The sequence below is a fragment of the Pristis pectinata genome, chromosome 14, assembly GCF_009764475.1.
Source record: "Pristis pectinata isolate sPriPec2 chromosome 14, sPriPec2.1.pri, whole genome shotgun sequence".
NCBI classification, from domain to species: Eukaryota; Metazoa; Chordata; class Chondrichthyes; order Rhinopristiformes; family Pristidae; genus Pristis; species Pristis pectinata.
The window spans coordinates 47799214-47815772 of record NC_067418.1 but is presented as its reverse complement, the minus strand read 5'-3'; the positions used below and the strand labels follow the sequence as shown (position 1 = coordinate 47815772).

General features: G+C 49.4%; 1 protein-coding gene across 1 annotated transcript in view; it reads right to left on the bottom strand.

The window, feature by feature from the left end:
• The window catches only part of nup160 (nucleoporin 160), an 82050-nt gene extending 66279 nt beyond the window's left edge, over nt 1–15771 (bottom strand). Inside the window, exons 1-7 of the mRNA XM_052029712.1 lie at nt 15675–15771; nt 11296–11401; nt 9620–9830; nt 6659–6881; nt 4804–4882; nt 4383–4497; nt 2579–2734 (exon numbers count right to left, since the gene is read on the bottom strand). Of these exons, the coding sequence (XP_051885672.1) occupies nt 2579–2734; nt 4383–4497; nt 4804–4882; nt 6659–6881; nt 9620–9830; nt 11296–11401; nt 15675–15762 (978 nt within the window). The 5' untranslated portion in view covers nt 15763–15771. The remainder of the gene's footprint in view (nt 1–2578; nt 2735–4382; nt 4498–4803; nt 4883–6658; nt 6882–9619; nt 9831–11295; nt 11402–15674) is intronic.
• Between the last annotated feature and the right edge of the window lie 788 nt (nt 15772–16559).

Sequence of the window (16559 nt, the reverse complement as noted above, 5' to 3'; positions counted from 1 at the left end):
TATTGCACTGCACTTTCTCTGTAGCTGTGACACTTTACTCTCTACTGTTATTGGGTTTTTTTTTTACCTGTACTACCTCAATGCACTCTGTACTGACCCAACGTAACTGCACTGTGCTATGAATTGACCTGTACGATCAGTTTGTAAGACAAGCTTTTCACTGTACTTCGGTATAAGTGACAATAATAAACCCATACCAATACCAATAAAACCTCAACAGACTGAGTCAATGCTCCGGTTGCTTTAGTTCAAAACCTACTAGGGATTCAGGATAATTTAAATCCAGTTAATTAAATAACCAGGAACAATGACTGATTCTTCAAGGCAGGGAGATCAACCAGCCTGTATTAATTCCAGATCTACCAGCTTTTGGTCACTGAAATGGCCAGTACATTAATCCATTGAATCAAGCTACTACAATAAATAAAACCAAATCAGACCATCCAGCATCCACCAAAGCATCAGTTTCAGGCACAACAACATCTGGGGCGTGTGCCTACATTGGGACGGTTGTCCCAACAGTCTAGTCAACAAAAGCTTGATGTAGTTGTATGTCTCCAGTCAATGCCCCAGACTTCATCATCCTGCCTGGATATAGCCTGCCCCACTGGCAGGTCAGACTCAGCAGGGATTACAGCACAACAGTATGCAGCCCAAAGTATTCTACGGGTACTGAACTGAACTCCAGGGCCCTGAGGTCTTATGATATGAAGGCAAGTGAGCATGGAGACCACCTAGAGTTTTCCTCAGCTCATGAATCAGTACCACTCAGCGATCAGCACAGCTTGGATGTAGCGCAAAGCAGCAAGAGCACTGGATCAGGGATGGCACCGTCCATCACTGGGTGACACCCCGAGACCACTGACCAAGCTACAATGGACACATCCACCGGCCTGGGTCTGCCGCAAGCAGCCAAAAGAACACGAGAGATAAACTGAATGAACCTCACTCTCACCAATCTGTCTGCTGCACGTCTGCCACGGTATCGGTAGAAGTCACAACCACACAGTCCCCATGAAGACTAAACCCCCCACCTTCACACTATAGACACTCTCCAATATGTAGCACTACGGCCATGTTAAATGCAATAGATTCAGCTCAAAACTAGGCATCCTTCAAGCCATCAGCAAAGCTGCAGTACACCACCACCTGCAAACTGAAACCTTAAGACACATGATATCCTTCACTCTACCATTATCACCGAGTCTGTCGAACAACCCTGGTTCAAAAAGGAGAGAACATCAACATAAAAATGAGGTGCCAACCAGATTAACCTGCAACACGTGCGACACTATTGAACAGTTCCCTTATACGATGAGATGGACTCTGACCTCACAATCTACCTTGTTGTGACCTTGCACCTTATTGCACTGCACTTTCTCTGTAGCTGTGACACTTTACTCTGCACTGTTATTGTTTTTACCTGTACTACATCAATGTACTCTGTACTAACTCAATGTAACGAATTGATCTGTACAAACGGTATGCAAGACAGGTTTAACCAAAACACAGCAGAAACAGCATGCCGACAGAGGTAGGTGATCCCACCACCGAGCACTGCAGCACTACGGTGACCCACCAGGAACAATGGTGAACAATCAAAACAACTTAAGACCCGAGGCAGCTCCATGTACATCCTTATCTTCAGCACTGGAGCAGCCCAGGAGGAGGAAGCAAAGGGCAACCACGTTCATCCAGAAGCGCTGCGCGGATATCCAGCTCAGCCTTCCAAGGCTCCCAGCATTGGTATTGGTTTACCGAGGTACAGTGAAAAACTTGTCTTGCCTACCGATTGTACAGGTCAGTTCATTACACAGTGCAGTTACATTGAGTTAGTACAGAGTGCATTGAGGTAGTACAGGTAAAAACAATAACAGTACAGAGTAAAGTGTCACAGCTACAGAGAAAGTGCAGTGCAATAAGGTGCAAGGTCACAACAAGGTAGATCGTGAGCTCAGAGTCCATCTCATCGTATAAGGGAGCCATTCTTCAGCCAATTTAATTCCACCCAGAATTGACAAACAATGGAGCAGACTGGAGACAGTGAAGGTTATCGCCTTAACGTGTCACGACCCAATGAAAAGCAGAAAACATCAGAGCGAAATAAAAAGGCAGCCCACTTGACTGGCACCATTTACCAATCTAAACATTTGTTTCCTCCCTCAAAGCTTGTCTGCTGCAGTGCCAATGATCTACAACATGCACTACAGCCGCTAACATCAACACAGCTCCAAAGCCTTTGACCTGCAGAAGGAAAAGTAGTGATGTTTCACGCTCAAGGTCCCACCCAAATCACACAACACCTTGACTTGGAAATGTATCACCTCCGTTCACCCGCACTGGGCCTGGAGCTCCGTGCATGACAGAAATGTGGGAGAGTTACTACAAGGTCTGCGAGCAATTGATTATCTTCAATTGAATTGGGGATGGATATTAAATTCTGGCAATGTTCTCGTCAATCAGGAGCAGAAAATACAGGAATTTAGTGACAATGGAGAGGAGCAAGTCAATAATGAAACAACATCTTAAGTGCATGAATAGAGACAGATTTGTTGAGCCTTTAAGCTTGCGATGGTACCTGTCCACGTTTGGGGCAGTGCAGATAGACCCCCAGGAAGAAGCCGGAAGAGGAATACGCCAAACGCAGCTTGTGACCCAGGCTGCCGGTGTGTCGTAGCTCCTTACTGGCCGGCATGAATGCCAGCATGTCCGCAACCATCAGGCAGATCTGATCCTAAACGAGACAAATCAATGCACGCTGGTTAGTGCTGGCGAACCAGCTTATTGTCTGCAACAGCCTGGCACCCTGAATTTCAAGGTGGTTGGTATAATCAATGCACAAAGCATCTGACGACTTCTGGCACTGAAAAAATTTACTTCCCAAATTGCAAGTCACCTCTTGCTCGACAACTTGCACTGTTCTTCAAAAATGTCATCTCACCTCAACGTCCCAGTGGTTTGATGAAGTTAGGCCTGGTACTTCATGGCTTCAAGATACTTCAGTTAAGCCTGGTACTTCAGGAGATTTATGCTGTTGCATTGCTGATCATAATAGAATCTGCAATAATCCTACTGATCATAATAAGCTCGCATGGCTTATTTCTTAGTTCAAGCTCCCTGGCCCAGAAGGCTAACAAATGAATCCATGGAACCTTATTCCTACAGGTGGCAAGTTGTTATTGGATTTCAAAATATTTTACTCTGTCTCTCTCTAATTTCAAGTCACTATTTCATTCTCCACTATTCACATTTCTAAACCCATAAATCTTCTTGGTTAAGGGGACAATTATTCTGTCGTTTCACAAGGTCCCAGTTGCCCAGTTTTCAGCTTGTACCGCCAGCAACTTCCGTAACAAGAACAAGGCAAAAGGACTAACCAACAGGACGTGATACAAGACTTCCTGCTCTGGCCAATTCTGCAAGAAATTAAAGCTCATGATCTGACTGATCTTTGTACCAACAGGGGCTAAAGACTAGGAACCTCGTACTTAAGACCAGAGGGAAAGAGGAGGATTGGGCATCCTGACCACTACAAACGTCCCATCAAGCCTTCCAACCCATCCAATGTACAAAGTGTTTGATGCAATGTTATTCCTTTTAGTACATATTAATAAGTCAGATTGTTTGTAAAATCACCCTACATGCCTTGGAGAATTTGGGACTGTAGCCCTGGGACTAAGTGATAGTTGTAGATGGCCCCAGTCAACTATTACAACAGTTATTAGGACATAAAAGTCCCAGATAGGTGAAAACCAGGGGTCCCTGACAGGAAGAATTCCTATAACCTTAGCTGAAGTACAAAACTACACATAGTGAGGAGCATTTACCCTAGTGAAGAGGACACCCAGAAAAAACTTTTACAAATTTCGATAGATGTAGTGGAGAACATTCTGACTGGTTGCATCACCGCCTGGTATGGAGGCTCCAATACACAGGATTGCAAGAGACTGCAGAGGGTCATAGATTCAGCCAGCTCCATCACGGGCACAACCCTCCCCACCATCAAGGACATCTTCAAGAGGCGGTGTCTCAAGAAGGCAGCATCCATCACTAAGGACTCTCACCATCCGGGACATGTCCTCCTCTCGTTACTACCATTGAGGTGGTGGTACAGGAGCATGAAGACCCACACTCAATGATTCAGAAATGGCTCCTTCCCCTCTGCCATCAGATTTCTGAACGGTCCGTGAACACTATCTCGCTATCCCTTTTGTTTTGCACTATTTATTTTGGTAATTTTATCTCTTACACTGTACTGCTGCCACAAAACAACCAATGTCACATCATAATAAATCTGATACATGATACTAAATGCACAACCTGCCATGATATCCACAGCACTCAATGATACACTTACAATGATACAGACCCACAATACATACCTTGTAGGACCAGAGTCGTAGTTTATGGTCCTGACACAGAGCAAAGATAAATGCATCATGTTCCAAGACCTGAACCGCAAGGCTGACAGGTAGATCTGAGGGACCTTGCTCACCTCTGCAAAGCACATAAAACTTCTGGTTATCTTTTAACAGCATTTATTTCGCTTTATTAACCACCATTACTCCATCCCTTCTACCATTCAGCTCTATTATACTGGAGGGAGGTAACAAACACCTCCCCCCACCCCCCGACCCCCCCCCCCAACCACGCGCCCCCACCCCCCTAACCACCCACCCCCCCCCCAACCTTAACCTAACACAGTGTGGACTACACAGCACTTCCCTCAACCGCACTAATCAAGGACAAAAGGACAACTTGCTCTCACAGCAGCCGGGGGAGAAAGGGTTTGCTCGCACTGACCTGATAGCGGTTGACATCCATCCTGTGAGCAGCCTTTGCATGACGGAGCTTTGCTTCAATTCCAGTAAAGCTGCAGAGCCTGCAACAACAAAACAGTCAGCCCTACTTTCATCCATTACGTTCAAGTCATGACTGAGTAGAGGTCCAACGCACGCCCGTTTCACCAACAATACGCATTATTTCAACGCGCCTTGGTTGGAGAAGCTTAATGAACAGATACACGAGAGTGAATTCAAGGCTGGAGTTCACTGAAATTTCCACAGAATAGATATCTAGGAGTGAGTTAAAGAATGTAATTCAAGAAAGGTTTGGGTTGTTTATGTACAGAATAAATTAAGGCATTAGTCAAATAAAATTAGAGGGCCTTAGATGTCATAAATCTCAACCCACTGCCGCTTTTATAACAGATGCGCGGGGATGCTTTGAACTATCATTTTGTTCTGTTCTGTTTCTTCCTGCCCTCCTCCCCAAGAACAGATCCAGTTGCTTCATTATACCCCGCCTCAGCTGGCTTGGCCCACCATAGGAACAGAGGGATCTTGTGGTCCACGTCCGTAGATCCCTCAAGGTTGCCGCGCAGGTCGATAGGGTTGTTAAGAAGACGTATGGTGTGTTGGCCTTCATTAGTCAGGGTATTGAATTCAAGAGCCATGAGGTGATGTTGCAGCTCTATGGAACTCTGGTCAGACCACACTTGGAGGATTGTGTTCAGTTCTGCTCACCTCATTATAGGAAGGATGTGGAAGCTTTAGAGAGGGTGCAGAGGAAATTTACCAGGATGTTGCCTGGATTGGAGAGCATGTCTTATGAGGATAGGTTGAAGGAGCTAGGGCTTTTCTCGTTGGAGAGGAGGAGAGGGGACTTGATAGAGGTGTACAAGATGATAAGAGGCATTGATTGAGTGGACAGTCAGAGACTTTTCCCCAGGGCGACAGTGACTAACACAAGGGGACATAATTTTAAGGTGATTGGAGAAAGGTATAAGGGGGATGTCAGGGGTAAGTTTTTTTTTACACACACACACAGAGTGGTGGGTGCGTGGAACGCACTGCAGGCAGAGGTTGTGGGGGCAGATACATTCGGGACATTTAAGAAACTCTTAGATAAGACGCATGAATGATAGAAAAATAGGGGGCAATGTGGGAGGGAAGGGTTAGATAGAACTTAGAGCAGGATAAAACGTCGACACAACATTGTGGGCCGAAGGCCACGTACAGTGCTGTAGTGTTCTATGTTCCAGAAGTACGTTCAGATAAAATCAGTGTCATCTATTAGTCAGTCAACACTGTGAACAAATCACAAACACAGCTTGCATACACCAGCCTCAGACAATCAATCCCTGTTGTGCCAGAGTTAAGCAGGATTGTTCGCTGATCCGACAGAAATAAGCCTCGCACATGCAATGCTGCAAACACACTTTATTGCTGAGTTACAAGTGGTACTTATCTCAGGAGCGCGCCAGAGCCCGTTTAACTGCAGTGCCCCGCTCCAATCGGTCCACAGCATCAGTCGCGACCTAACCTGTGGTGAACCCCAGATCCAAGAGACCTCACTACCGGTGTGCTCACTCTTTTATACCCTGGTAACTTCTCTCCGCCCCACACCTGGGTCGATCCTTTGTCCAGGTCGACCCATCACGTGACCGTGGCCTCGGGCACTGCAGGCTCATGTCACTGCAGAGACAATACCTCAGTTACCCAGCACCCAGGTCACCCTTCCCCCGCGCACACACACGCACACACACACGCGCGCGCACAAACACTGGATCCCAGCGATTGTTCCTTGCGCTCTCTGGCCGACATTTCAGGATCCTTACTACAATCCCCACTCCATTTAGCGACGGAGCCTACAATACCTGCAGTATCTTGCTCGGGAAGCTGGATTATCAGAATCCCTCCAGATGCAGAAGCCAGCGCAAACAGGGCCTCTCCGTCACTATTCAGCCAGGTTGCTGACGCCGTTGAGTTAACAGTGTGGCCGGGGACACCAGGAATCAAAAAGCTGTGCGCTGGATCACGCAGGTTCAGCTTCCCAATATCGGTAAAGATGGACTGGATGTGACCTTCACTGATCAGCTCCTGTGGAGAGAGAGAGAGAGAGAGACAGGACTGATGCAGATCAATACAACAGCCAAATAGCAGGCAACCTTCAGACCCATATTTGGCTTCAGGGCACTTAGTGGCTGAATGAGTTTACACAGTCAGATCCCGACTTCGAGGACATGGCGAAATTTCCTTCAGCCTACACTTTCCGAGTAATAAAACTCAATTCTGCACCAGTACAAAATTTTACATGCACCATTGTACAACAGATGTGGGCAGTGAAGGTGCGACACTGGCACAGCAGAAGTGTGAGGATTAGAGCCAAGGATATTGTTGAGATTTACTGTGGAGCAACCAAGCAGCACCTGAACGGGGTGCATTACATGGGATTGTGCTCCTCGGTCATCTTTTCTGACCTGAGCCTTGACACCCTTTTATTCTGGTATTAATTTGGGTAACGTAGCCCCAAACGTGGTCCCTTACGAATCTTTAAAGCTTTGATAAATTAATCTTACTCTTCTCCAGATTCCTTGTGTACAGGATAAGATCTCTTTATTAGTCACGTGTACATCGAAACACACAGTGAAATACATCTTTTGCGTAGTGTTCTGGGGGCAGCTCGCAAGTGTCGCCACGCTTCCGCCGCCAACATAGCACGCCCACAACTTCCTAACCCATACGTCCTGGGAATGTGGGAGGAAACTGAAGCACCCGGAGGAAACCCACGCAGACTCACGGGGAGAACGTACAAACTCCTTACAGACTGCGGCGGGAATTGAACCCCAGTCGCTGGCGCCGTAATAGCGTCACGCTAACCGCTACACTACCGTGCCTGCCCAGTTCAAGTCACAAGCTCCCTTTATCAGCTGAGTGGCACTCCATTAATCTTCTACGGAGATTGTAAACCACTCTGTACTCACAGGCTCATTGTTTTTCCCTGCGATGAGCATCCTCGCTAGTAAACAAAAACATCAGCGGTGCTTAGAACCCCTCATCACGTACTACAAAAACAATCCCTGACATCCAGATAAGGCAGAGTCACTTGTGGTCATTCGATCTTTCTGAGAGAGTCCAAAAGTTGTGGGCTCAAACCCAACTTCAGAACTCAACTGCAACTTAATTGAGGCTGGCACGACCTTTCCAATGAGGTTTAGCAGGGAGCTTCCCCACTTGTTCTGGCTAACTCCCCTACCTCAGTCTATGACAAATGCTGCAGTTCTTCCAAATCGACAGTAACCTCTGCAGGAATGCAATAAGTTGACTGCAGGCACCAAATAAGTACAATCAGTGACTGGGGCTCTTCGAGACACTGCTGGAGAAGACTGAGAAGGCCACGTTTCATCAGGAACCACTCTCCCCATTGCTACTCTGTACCAATTAACTCACCCACAAGGAAGCACACTCCTGCAGAGGAGGAGACTAAACCGTCGATACACACAAACTTTCACCTGAAAGGGCAGCACAAACATGAAGCTTGATTTTGGAAAACAGCTCAGTGTACAGGATACCCTGCCTGGAAGTGCACAAAATGAAGATTTAGAAGGGCCAGTAATGACAAGTAGACACACCAACTCTCGCTCCCCATAGTATTTAAAGTTCTAATCTTATAGAACACTACAGCACAGTACAGGCCCTTCGGCCCACAATGTTGTGCCAACGTTTTATCCTGCTCTAAGATCTATCTAACCCTTCCCTTCCACGTAGCCCTTCATTTCTCTATCATTCATGTGTCTAAGAGTTTCTTAAATGTCCCTAATGTATCTGCCCCCACACCTCTGCAGGCAGTACGTTCCACACACCCACCGCTCTCTGTGTAAAAAAAACTTACCCCTGACATCCCCCTTATTCCTTCCTCCAATCATCTTAAAATCATCTCCCCTCATGTGCTAACATTGTCGCCCTGGGAAAAAGTCTCTGACTGTCCACTTGATCTATGACTCTTCTCATCTTGTACACCTCTATCAAGTCACCTCTCATCCTCCTCCTTTCCAAAGAGAAAAGCCCTAGCTCGCTCAACCTATCCTCATAAGACATGCTCTCCAATCCAGGCAACATCCTGGTAAATCTCCTCTGCACCCTCTCTAAAGCTTCCACATCCTTCCTATAATGAGGCGACCAGAACTAAATACAATACTCCAAGTATGGTCGAACCAAAGTTCTATAGAGCTGCAACATCACCTCGCGGCTCTTGAACTCAATACCCCGACTAATGAAGGCCAACACACCATACGCCTTCTTAACAACCCTATCGACCTGCATGGCAACCTTTAGGGATCCATGAACGTGGACCCCAAGATCCCTCTGTTCCTCCACACTGCTAAGAGTCCTGCCATTAACCTTGTATTCTGCCTTCAAATTCAATCTCCTGAAGTGTATCACCTCACACTTATCCAGGTTGAACTCCATCTGCCACTTCTCAGCCCAGCTCCGCATTCTATCAATATCCTGTCGTAATCTACAGCAACCTTCTACACTATCCACACCACCACCAACCTTTGTATCATCAGCAAACTTACTAACCCACCCATCCACATCCTCACCCGTCATTTATAAATATCACAAGCAGCAGGGGTCCCAGAACAGATCCCTGCGGAACACCACTGGTCACCGACCTCCAGGCAGAATACGCTCCATCTACCACCACCCTCTGTCTTCGATGCTTAGACACTTCAGTCATGAGGAAGCCGCATCATAATATCTTTACAGCCCAACTACTCAGGGTCCAGCCAACAATCCTGACCCTATCCCAACGCCTCTACAAAGTGACAACTTACACTTCGGTACATGCGGGAGGGGTGGGGGAGTACAATCCTGTGCACGGTCTGGTTGGTGGCAATGAGTAAAGTCACACGGTCGTGAGTCTCGTGCACGTGAACTCCACCCGGCAGCACGTGACAGTTCAGGAACTTCAGGCGCACGGTGTTGTTGAGGAGGTTGGTATCCAAAGACTGTTCTATCAGTTGCAGGGTGTCACCAGAGCTGGTCCTGAGGACAACAGACAGAGCATTAATAGTTGAAATCTTTCCCATTGACAGTCAAATCATGCAACAAGTTTTGAGAGGAGGATAACAAACAAGCAGAATAAATTACAGAGCTCACCCCCATAATAGTGCACTTTAAAAACATACTTACCACAGTCCCTTTCAATAAAAGGCACAGATCCAGAGGGCCCAAAGCTTCTTACAACCAGTGGATGCTGCAAATTGCAACCTTCATGGAAGATCCCTACCATTTTTAGTTGCCTTGATTTTAAACTGGTTCAGCAATTTCGTCAGTGGTGTTCTCCTGGAGAAGACTCAGGATGGGGTTTTAACATTGGGGTTTTATTTTGTTTTCCCAAACTTACCTTTCTCGTCCAAGTAAGGCCAGCACACTGGAACTAAAAGTAGCAGCTCTTTCACAGTGACTGTTAAACTGACGGTGAATAATCAGGTACAGAAGGGATGGTGTGTCGTCAGGCCAGAGTTGACAGTTGACTATGCCTGGTAGCATGTACACGAGGCGCTGCCTCAAGAAGGCAACATCCATCATCAAGGATCCCCACCATCCAGGCCATGCCATCTTCTCGGGCAGGTGGTACAGAAGCCTGAAGTCCCACACCACCGGGTTCAAGGACAGCTACTTCCCTTCAACCATTCGGTGCTTGAACCAACCGGCACCACCCTAATCACTGCAGTTTAGCAACACTAGGATCACTTTGCACTAAAATGGACTTTGTTTTGTTCTAATTGTGTTCCTTCTTGTAAAAATTGAGTTCATGTTTTTCTTGTGAATATTGTGTATCTAATGCTATGTGCCTGTGATGCTGCTGCAAGTACTTGTGCAGATGACAATAAACTCGACTTTGACTTTGTAACAGTAAGACATCTACAGAGGCTACATGTGGAGATAATCATTTAGCATTAACATACACACCCTTCACTACAGCAATCATAACGTGATGAGTGTCTTGCAGACAGGAGTACTGGGATATACCAAAGTTCAAAGCAGCGGTCTGGCTGGAAGTGTAAGGCACTTCACAAAGTGCACTCCAATCTGGTGGACTACCAGTTACATACTTTCCAGCTGCTCGCTACAATACTACTGAAGCTCATTGGAGATTTTCTTTTAAATTCAGCTCAAATTTTCAGTAATGTGCCACCAAAATGTGAGCCATGTCCATTCAGCCCAATCCAGTAAGGCTGCGCCTTGCAAGTAAAACACTAAGTCTGGCACCAAGCAGTACCGACCCACGGCAAGTTATACTTCAAATTGCGTACGACTGCGGGAGAGCACTGCCACTCAGCAGCCAGACTACAACACCCGAAAAATCTGGGACGTGCTGCTGTTCCCAATCCGAGTCTAAGAATTATGATAACTGTAGTAAGTGCCTCTGTTGTCAAACCACACACAATCAGTCTCCAACAGCTATGCACCATCTACAGGGGTTCCTTCGGCAAGAAATGCTTACCAGTGTATGAACCGATTTCTGGTGACAGATTGCACCTTCCCATTTTCTTCATAGAAGAATCCACCGGCACTATCGGAGTACTTCACTCCTGGGATCGCATTCACACCTGCAGAACAGACACAGTACATCAGCCATTCATCCTCGGCTCACGGACTTTGGGAAGTCCCAAGTAAAGGACGCGTGCATCCTAAACAAAAACCATGAAGCAAGTCGGCTGCAAAGACACAAACGTTGACACTTTTCATAAGGACCACTCGGTAAAGACAAGGTGATGAAGGGTTAAGATATTTATTAGTCACATGTACATCGAAACACACAGTGAAATAGGAGTCTTTCTGCATTACTGAGAATCTGCTGGGGGCAGCCTGCAAGTATCGCCACACTTCCGGCGCCAACAGATCATGCCCAAAACTTCCTAACCTGTATGTCTTTGGAATGGGGGAGGAAACCGGAGCACCCGGAGGAAACCCACGCAGACACAGGGAGAATGTACAAACTCCTTACAGACAGCAGCAGGAATTGAACCCGGATCGCTGGCGCTGTAACAGCGTTACGCTAACTGCTATGCTACTGTGCCATTTAGTTGTGAAGAAGGGGCATTTTGACGGTGATGTTGAGGGACTGTGATATACATTTCCAACAAAGGATGGCATACGACTTGGAGGCTGCGATGTACCCACGTACTGCTGCCCTCATCTTTCTAGAGGTCAGGTGCTTGGCGAGTTCCCGCAATGCAGCCGAGGAGATGCAAACATTTGCGGTGATGGATAGAATGCTGAAGGTGGGTGGATGTGTCCTGGTTGAACTTATTGGAACTGCATTCGTCCAGGCAATCGCAGAACTTTCATCCTTTTTTTTGGTTAATTCACTGACGAAGAGGTCACTGGCGAGAACTACTTTAATATGCATACTTTATTGTTCTTTTTTGTGCGGTGGGCTGTCTCGAACTGCTGCAGTTCTCGTGGTGCAGGTACTTATACTGCACTGTCTAGCAGCGAGTTCCAGAATTTTGACTCGCTGCTAAACAGTGATGGTGAGAGACCTTTGGGGGTGGGAACTTGCAGTTGGTGATATTGTATGCCCTTCTCAGGATGAAGGTCAAAGGAGCTGCTGGAAGATCTGTCAGAAAAGCCTCAGCAAGTTATATATTTCCCTACACCAAAGGAAGCCACTTTGGCCCATTGTGTCTATGCTGGCTCACAAACAATCCCTATCCCCACTGTAACCCATTCTCCCCACATTCCAAGCTTACGCAAGCTTATATGCATGTTTTCCACATTCCCAACTTATTGCAAACTGATGATGTATCTTTATCGGTCACATGTACATCGAAACACAGTGAAATGCATGTTTTGCATAGAGTGTTCTGAGGGGCAGCCCGTGAGTGTCGCCACGCTTCCGGCGCCAACACAGCACGCCCACAACTTCCTAACCTGTACGTCTTTGCAATGTGGCAGGAAACCGGAGCACCCGGAGGAAACCCACGCAGACACACAGGGAGAACGTACAAACTCCTTACAGACAGCGGCGGGAATTGAACCCAGGTCGCTGGCGCTGTAATAGCATCACCGCTACACTACCGTGCCTGGTGGAATGGCTCCGGGAAGTCACGAGTCACGCACAGCAGAAAACTCAGCTTCCACCGCGATTACTCATCCAGTAAGGTTTGTCAATTTTCAATGACAATGGCCCGCCCCTCACCGTACCGACGGTGCAAATGGTGTGGATTCTGCAGTGGTAATGCCGCTGATTATCAAGGGGAGATGGTTAGACTCCCCTCGTTGGAGTTGATCAGTCCTGTACTTGTGGCACGGCTGTTACTCGTCATGCCTGGATGTTGTCCAGGTCTTACACGTGCCCACAAACTGCTCTATTTTCCAAGGAGTTTGAACAGAACCAAACACAGAAATTAGCAACAAAAAAAAAGCCCACTTTTAGAAGGTGACTTAAAATGCAGCTGAAGATGGGTTGGGACTCCTACGGTGTTATCCTAGGGTTGAGAATTGGTCTCTGCTGACATCTGGCTGCAATCATACCTCCCACAACAAGAAGAGATCCCCCTCCACCAGTTCCAACGATCAGTTTTACATGTACTTTTCAATACTAAACTTGGTCAGATTCTGCCTCGACATCAAGGGCAGTAGTTGTGAAATTCTACCTTTGGGGGCGTGTTTGGAACCGAGTCAAGAGGTTCTGACAAAACCCAAACCGACCAGTGTGAACTAACAGCAGTGTTAGTGCACTGATGACAGAAAATACAATTGGTAGAGCAGCAATTAGCCAGTTTGTGTTTGTCTTTCTTATGGCAAAGCAGTGGTGGCAACCTACGTAATTTAGGCCCCCATTTTGGAGCCTGTTTCTGGATTAGTTATTGCTGAGAAAAAATGAGAGAGCGTGGTCTTTAATGATTCTTTCCATTGTTCCAAATTTGAATTACCATCTCTGTAAACAACTGCCATAAAATCTTTGTTCACTTTGTATCCAGTTCAGAGCAGTTTATAACTTGGTCCAGTCCAAGTTGTGACAGATTCTTTGTTCGGGACCTGGTTGCTATTCCACTGAGATCTTCATTGTCCTTAGCTACTAAACAAGGTGCATCACCGAAATCTCTCCAACAGTAGTCCCTTTGCACTGCGATCTTGGCACGTCTTCCATCAGGTGGATCAGGTGCAATGGATTCACAGAGGTGCAATGGGTGAAACCTTCTGCTACCTGGGGTTGAGGGTCGGGGGATGGTTGGGAACAACAGCAGCTAGCCAATGGCTAGCGACTCAGTGCTCCGGTGACTGTGTGCTCAGCTGCACGCCCAGTGTCTCGGCAGGTGCATCTATCCGTATACCCTACAGTGCAATACATCAGGGAAAAATGTCCATTCTTTACTCCTGCACACCACAGGTTCCCACGGGCTTCTGCAGAATGCTTGCACGTGATCCGTCCTGTGCTCCGTGGAGAGGTCCTGCCTGAGGAATCTTCCACTTTGCCAGGTGACACAGGGTATCTGCCACCACGCAGCCATTCCGCCAGCCTGTCCACATGGCTTTGAAGTCCACCAGTATCTACCCAACAATGCACTACACCAGTGTTTTCTTCATTTGCATGAGAATGCATATACCCTGGTCGAAGGAGTTCAGAGCTTTGAGAGCACGCGACCTCTTTTGCGAAGATTGTTACTGCTGAAGATTTAAAACAGGGGAGCAAACGAGAAAACCATTCACCAGTCAGAGAGAGCGAGGAATCATTGCAGAAACCTGGTCAGTGTGTCCCGTCCCAGCCCTGACACACCGGGCAGATCGGTCCGGGATTCGGGGGTTCCTGCGACCTATCTGCCCTCTCCCCTGGGCAATGGAGGGAGGATCAGGGTAGACGGGGCGCGGGTAACTGATCAAGGCACACGCTTGGCAGACTGGGGGGGGGGGGGAATGTACGGGACAGGAGGCACCTGGGAGACAGGGAGCATGCCTGGGGGGGGGGGGGGGGCGGGGGGACAGGGCAGGAGGCACACCTGGGGGACAAGGCAGAGGAGGTGGGGGACTGGGCAAAGGGTACGCCTGGGGGTGGACGAGACGAGGAACGGGGCGCACCTGGGAAAAGGAATGGGCATACGCCTGGTGGGGGGGGGGGGGTAGAGATGGGGCAGAGGCGCGCCGGGAGGACGGGACGGGACAGGACACGGGGAGTGGGAGGTGGGGCGGGGGACGCGCCGGAGGAACGGGACGGGGGCGCGCCCGGGGGGGAGGGGGGACGGGGGCGCGCCCGGGGGGGGCGGGGGGGCGCGCCGGGTTTGAGGGGGGATGGGGGCGGGGGCGCGCCCGGGGGGAGGGGGGGACGGGGGCGCGCCCGGGGGGAGACGGGGGGCGGGGGCGCGCCCGGGGGGAGACGGGGGGCGGGGGCGCGCCCGGGGGGAGACGGGGGCGGGGGCGCGCCCGGGGGGAGACGGGGGGCGGGGGCGCGCCCGGGGGGAGACGGGGGGCGGGGGCGCGCCCGGGGGGAGGCGGGGGGCGGGGGCGCGCCCGGGGGGAGACGGGGGGCGGGGGCGCGCCCGGGGGGGAGACGGGGGGCGGGGGCGCGCCCGGGGGGAGACGGGGGGCGGGGGCGCGCCCGGGGGGGAGACGGGGGGCGGGGGCGCGCCCGGGGGGGAGACGGGGGGCGGGGGCGCGCCCGGGGGGAGACGGGGGGCGGGGGCGCGCCCGGGGGGGAGACGGGGGGCGGGGGCGCGCCCGGGGGGGAGACGGGGGCGCGCCCGGGGGGGAGGGGAGACGGGGGGGGGGGAAATGAGCGCGCGAACCGCATGTGATCAGACGGACGGCGGGCCCGGGTCAACCCCCACCTCCCCGTCCCTCCCGCCCCCGGCCCCCGCCCCCTCCTCGCCCCCTCCTCACCCAGGTCGGCCCGCACCTCCCGCCAGGCCGGGAGGTCCCGCTCGGCGCCGCCGATCTCCAACAGGCTCCGCTCCCACACCGCCGCCATCTTACCGCACTGCACGCCGGGAGGGGGCGGCGCCGCCATTTCCCGCCCGCGCCGCCCGGGTTCGAATCCCTTAAAGCGGCACACGCCCGGCCCGATTTACCGCTGCACAACCATAATTTTCTTAAAGCGATGTCGCCTGAGAGACTCCCCCATCCTCGGCCTGCATTTCGCCTTTAAGAAGACCACTGAGGTCCATAGTAGTTAATTGGGCTGCAAGTTCCAGTGATTCTGCTGTAGCACTTGCTCTTGAGATCCAATAATTTTCTCCCCTGTTCTTCTTCACTACTTCAGTATCTGGAGACTCAGCATCCAAACGTGCGAGAAGATTAGAAGCAGGAACAGGACATTTGGCCCCTTGTACAATTTTGTTTAATTTATGTGAATGTTGTGTATCTGATGCAATGTGCCTGTGATGCTGCTGCGAGTAAGTTTTTCATTGCACCTGTGCACACATGGACTTGTGCCTATGACAATAAACTCGACTTTGAGATGACGGGACCATGCAACACGATCACGGCTGATTTTCCACTGCAACACTAGTTCCTTCACCAGCATCCATAAAAAAAATCAGCAATCATCTTTAAAACTGTCATCTATAGTGCAGGGTCTCCATGGCTCTGAAGGTGAGGTTCCTGTGAAGTACATACTGAACTCACCAGCAATAAAGTATAAATAATTCTGTTCCCTCTGCAACGTGAGATAATGGTGCAATAATTCTTAATAGGTACCAAAGACTCTTTTGTTGAATCTTTTCTTCTGATCTTATTTGAAGATTTAAAAGAAAAATTAAATATTCT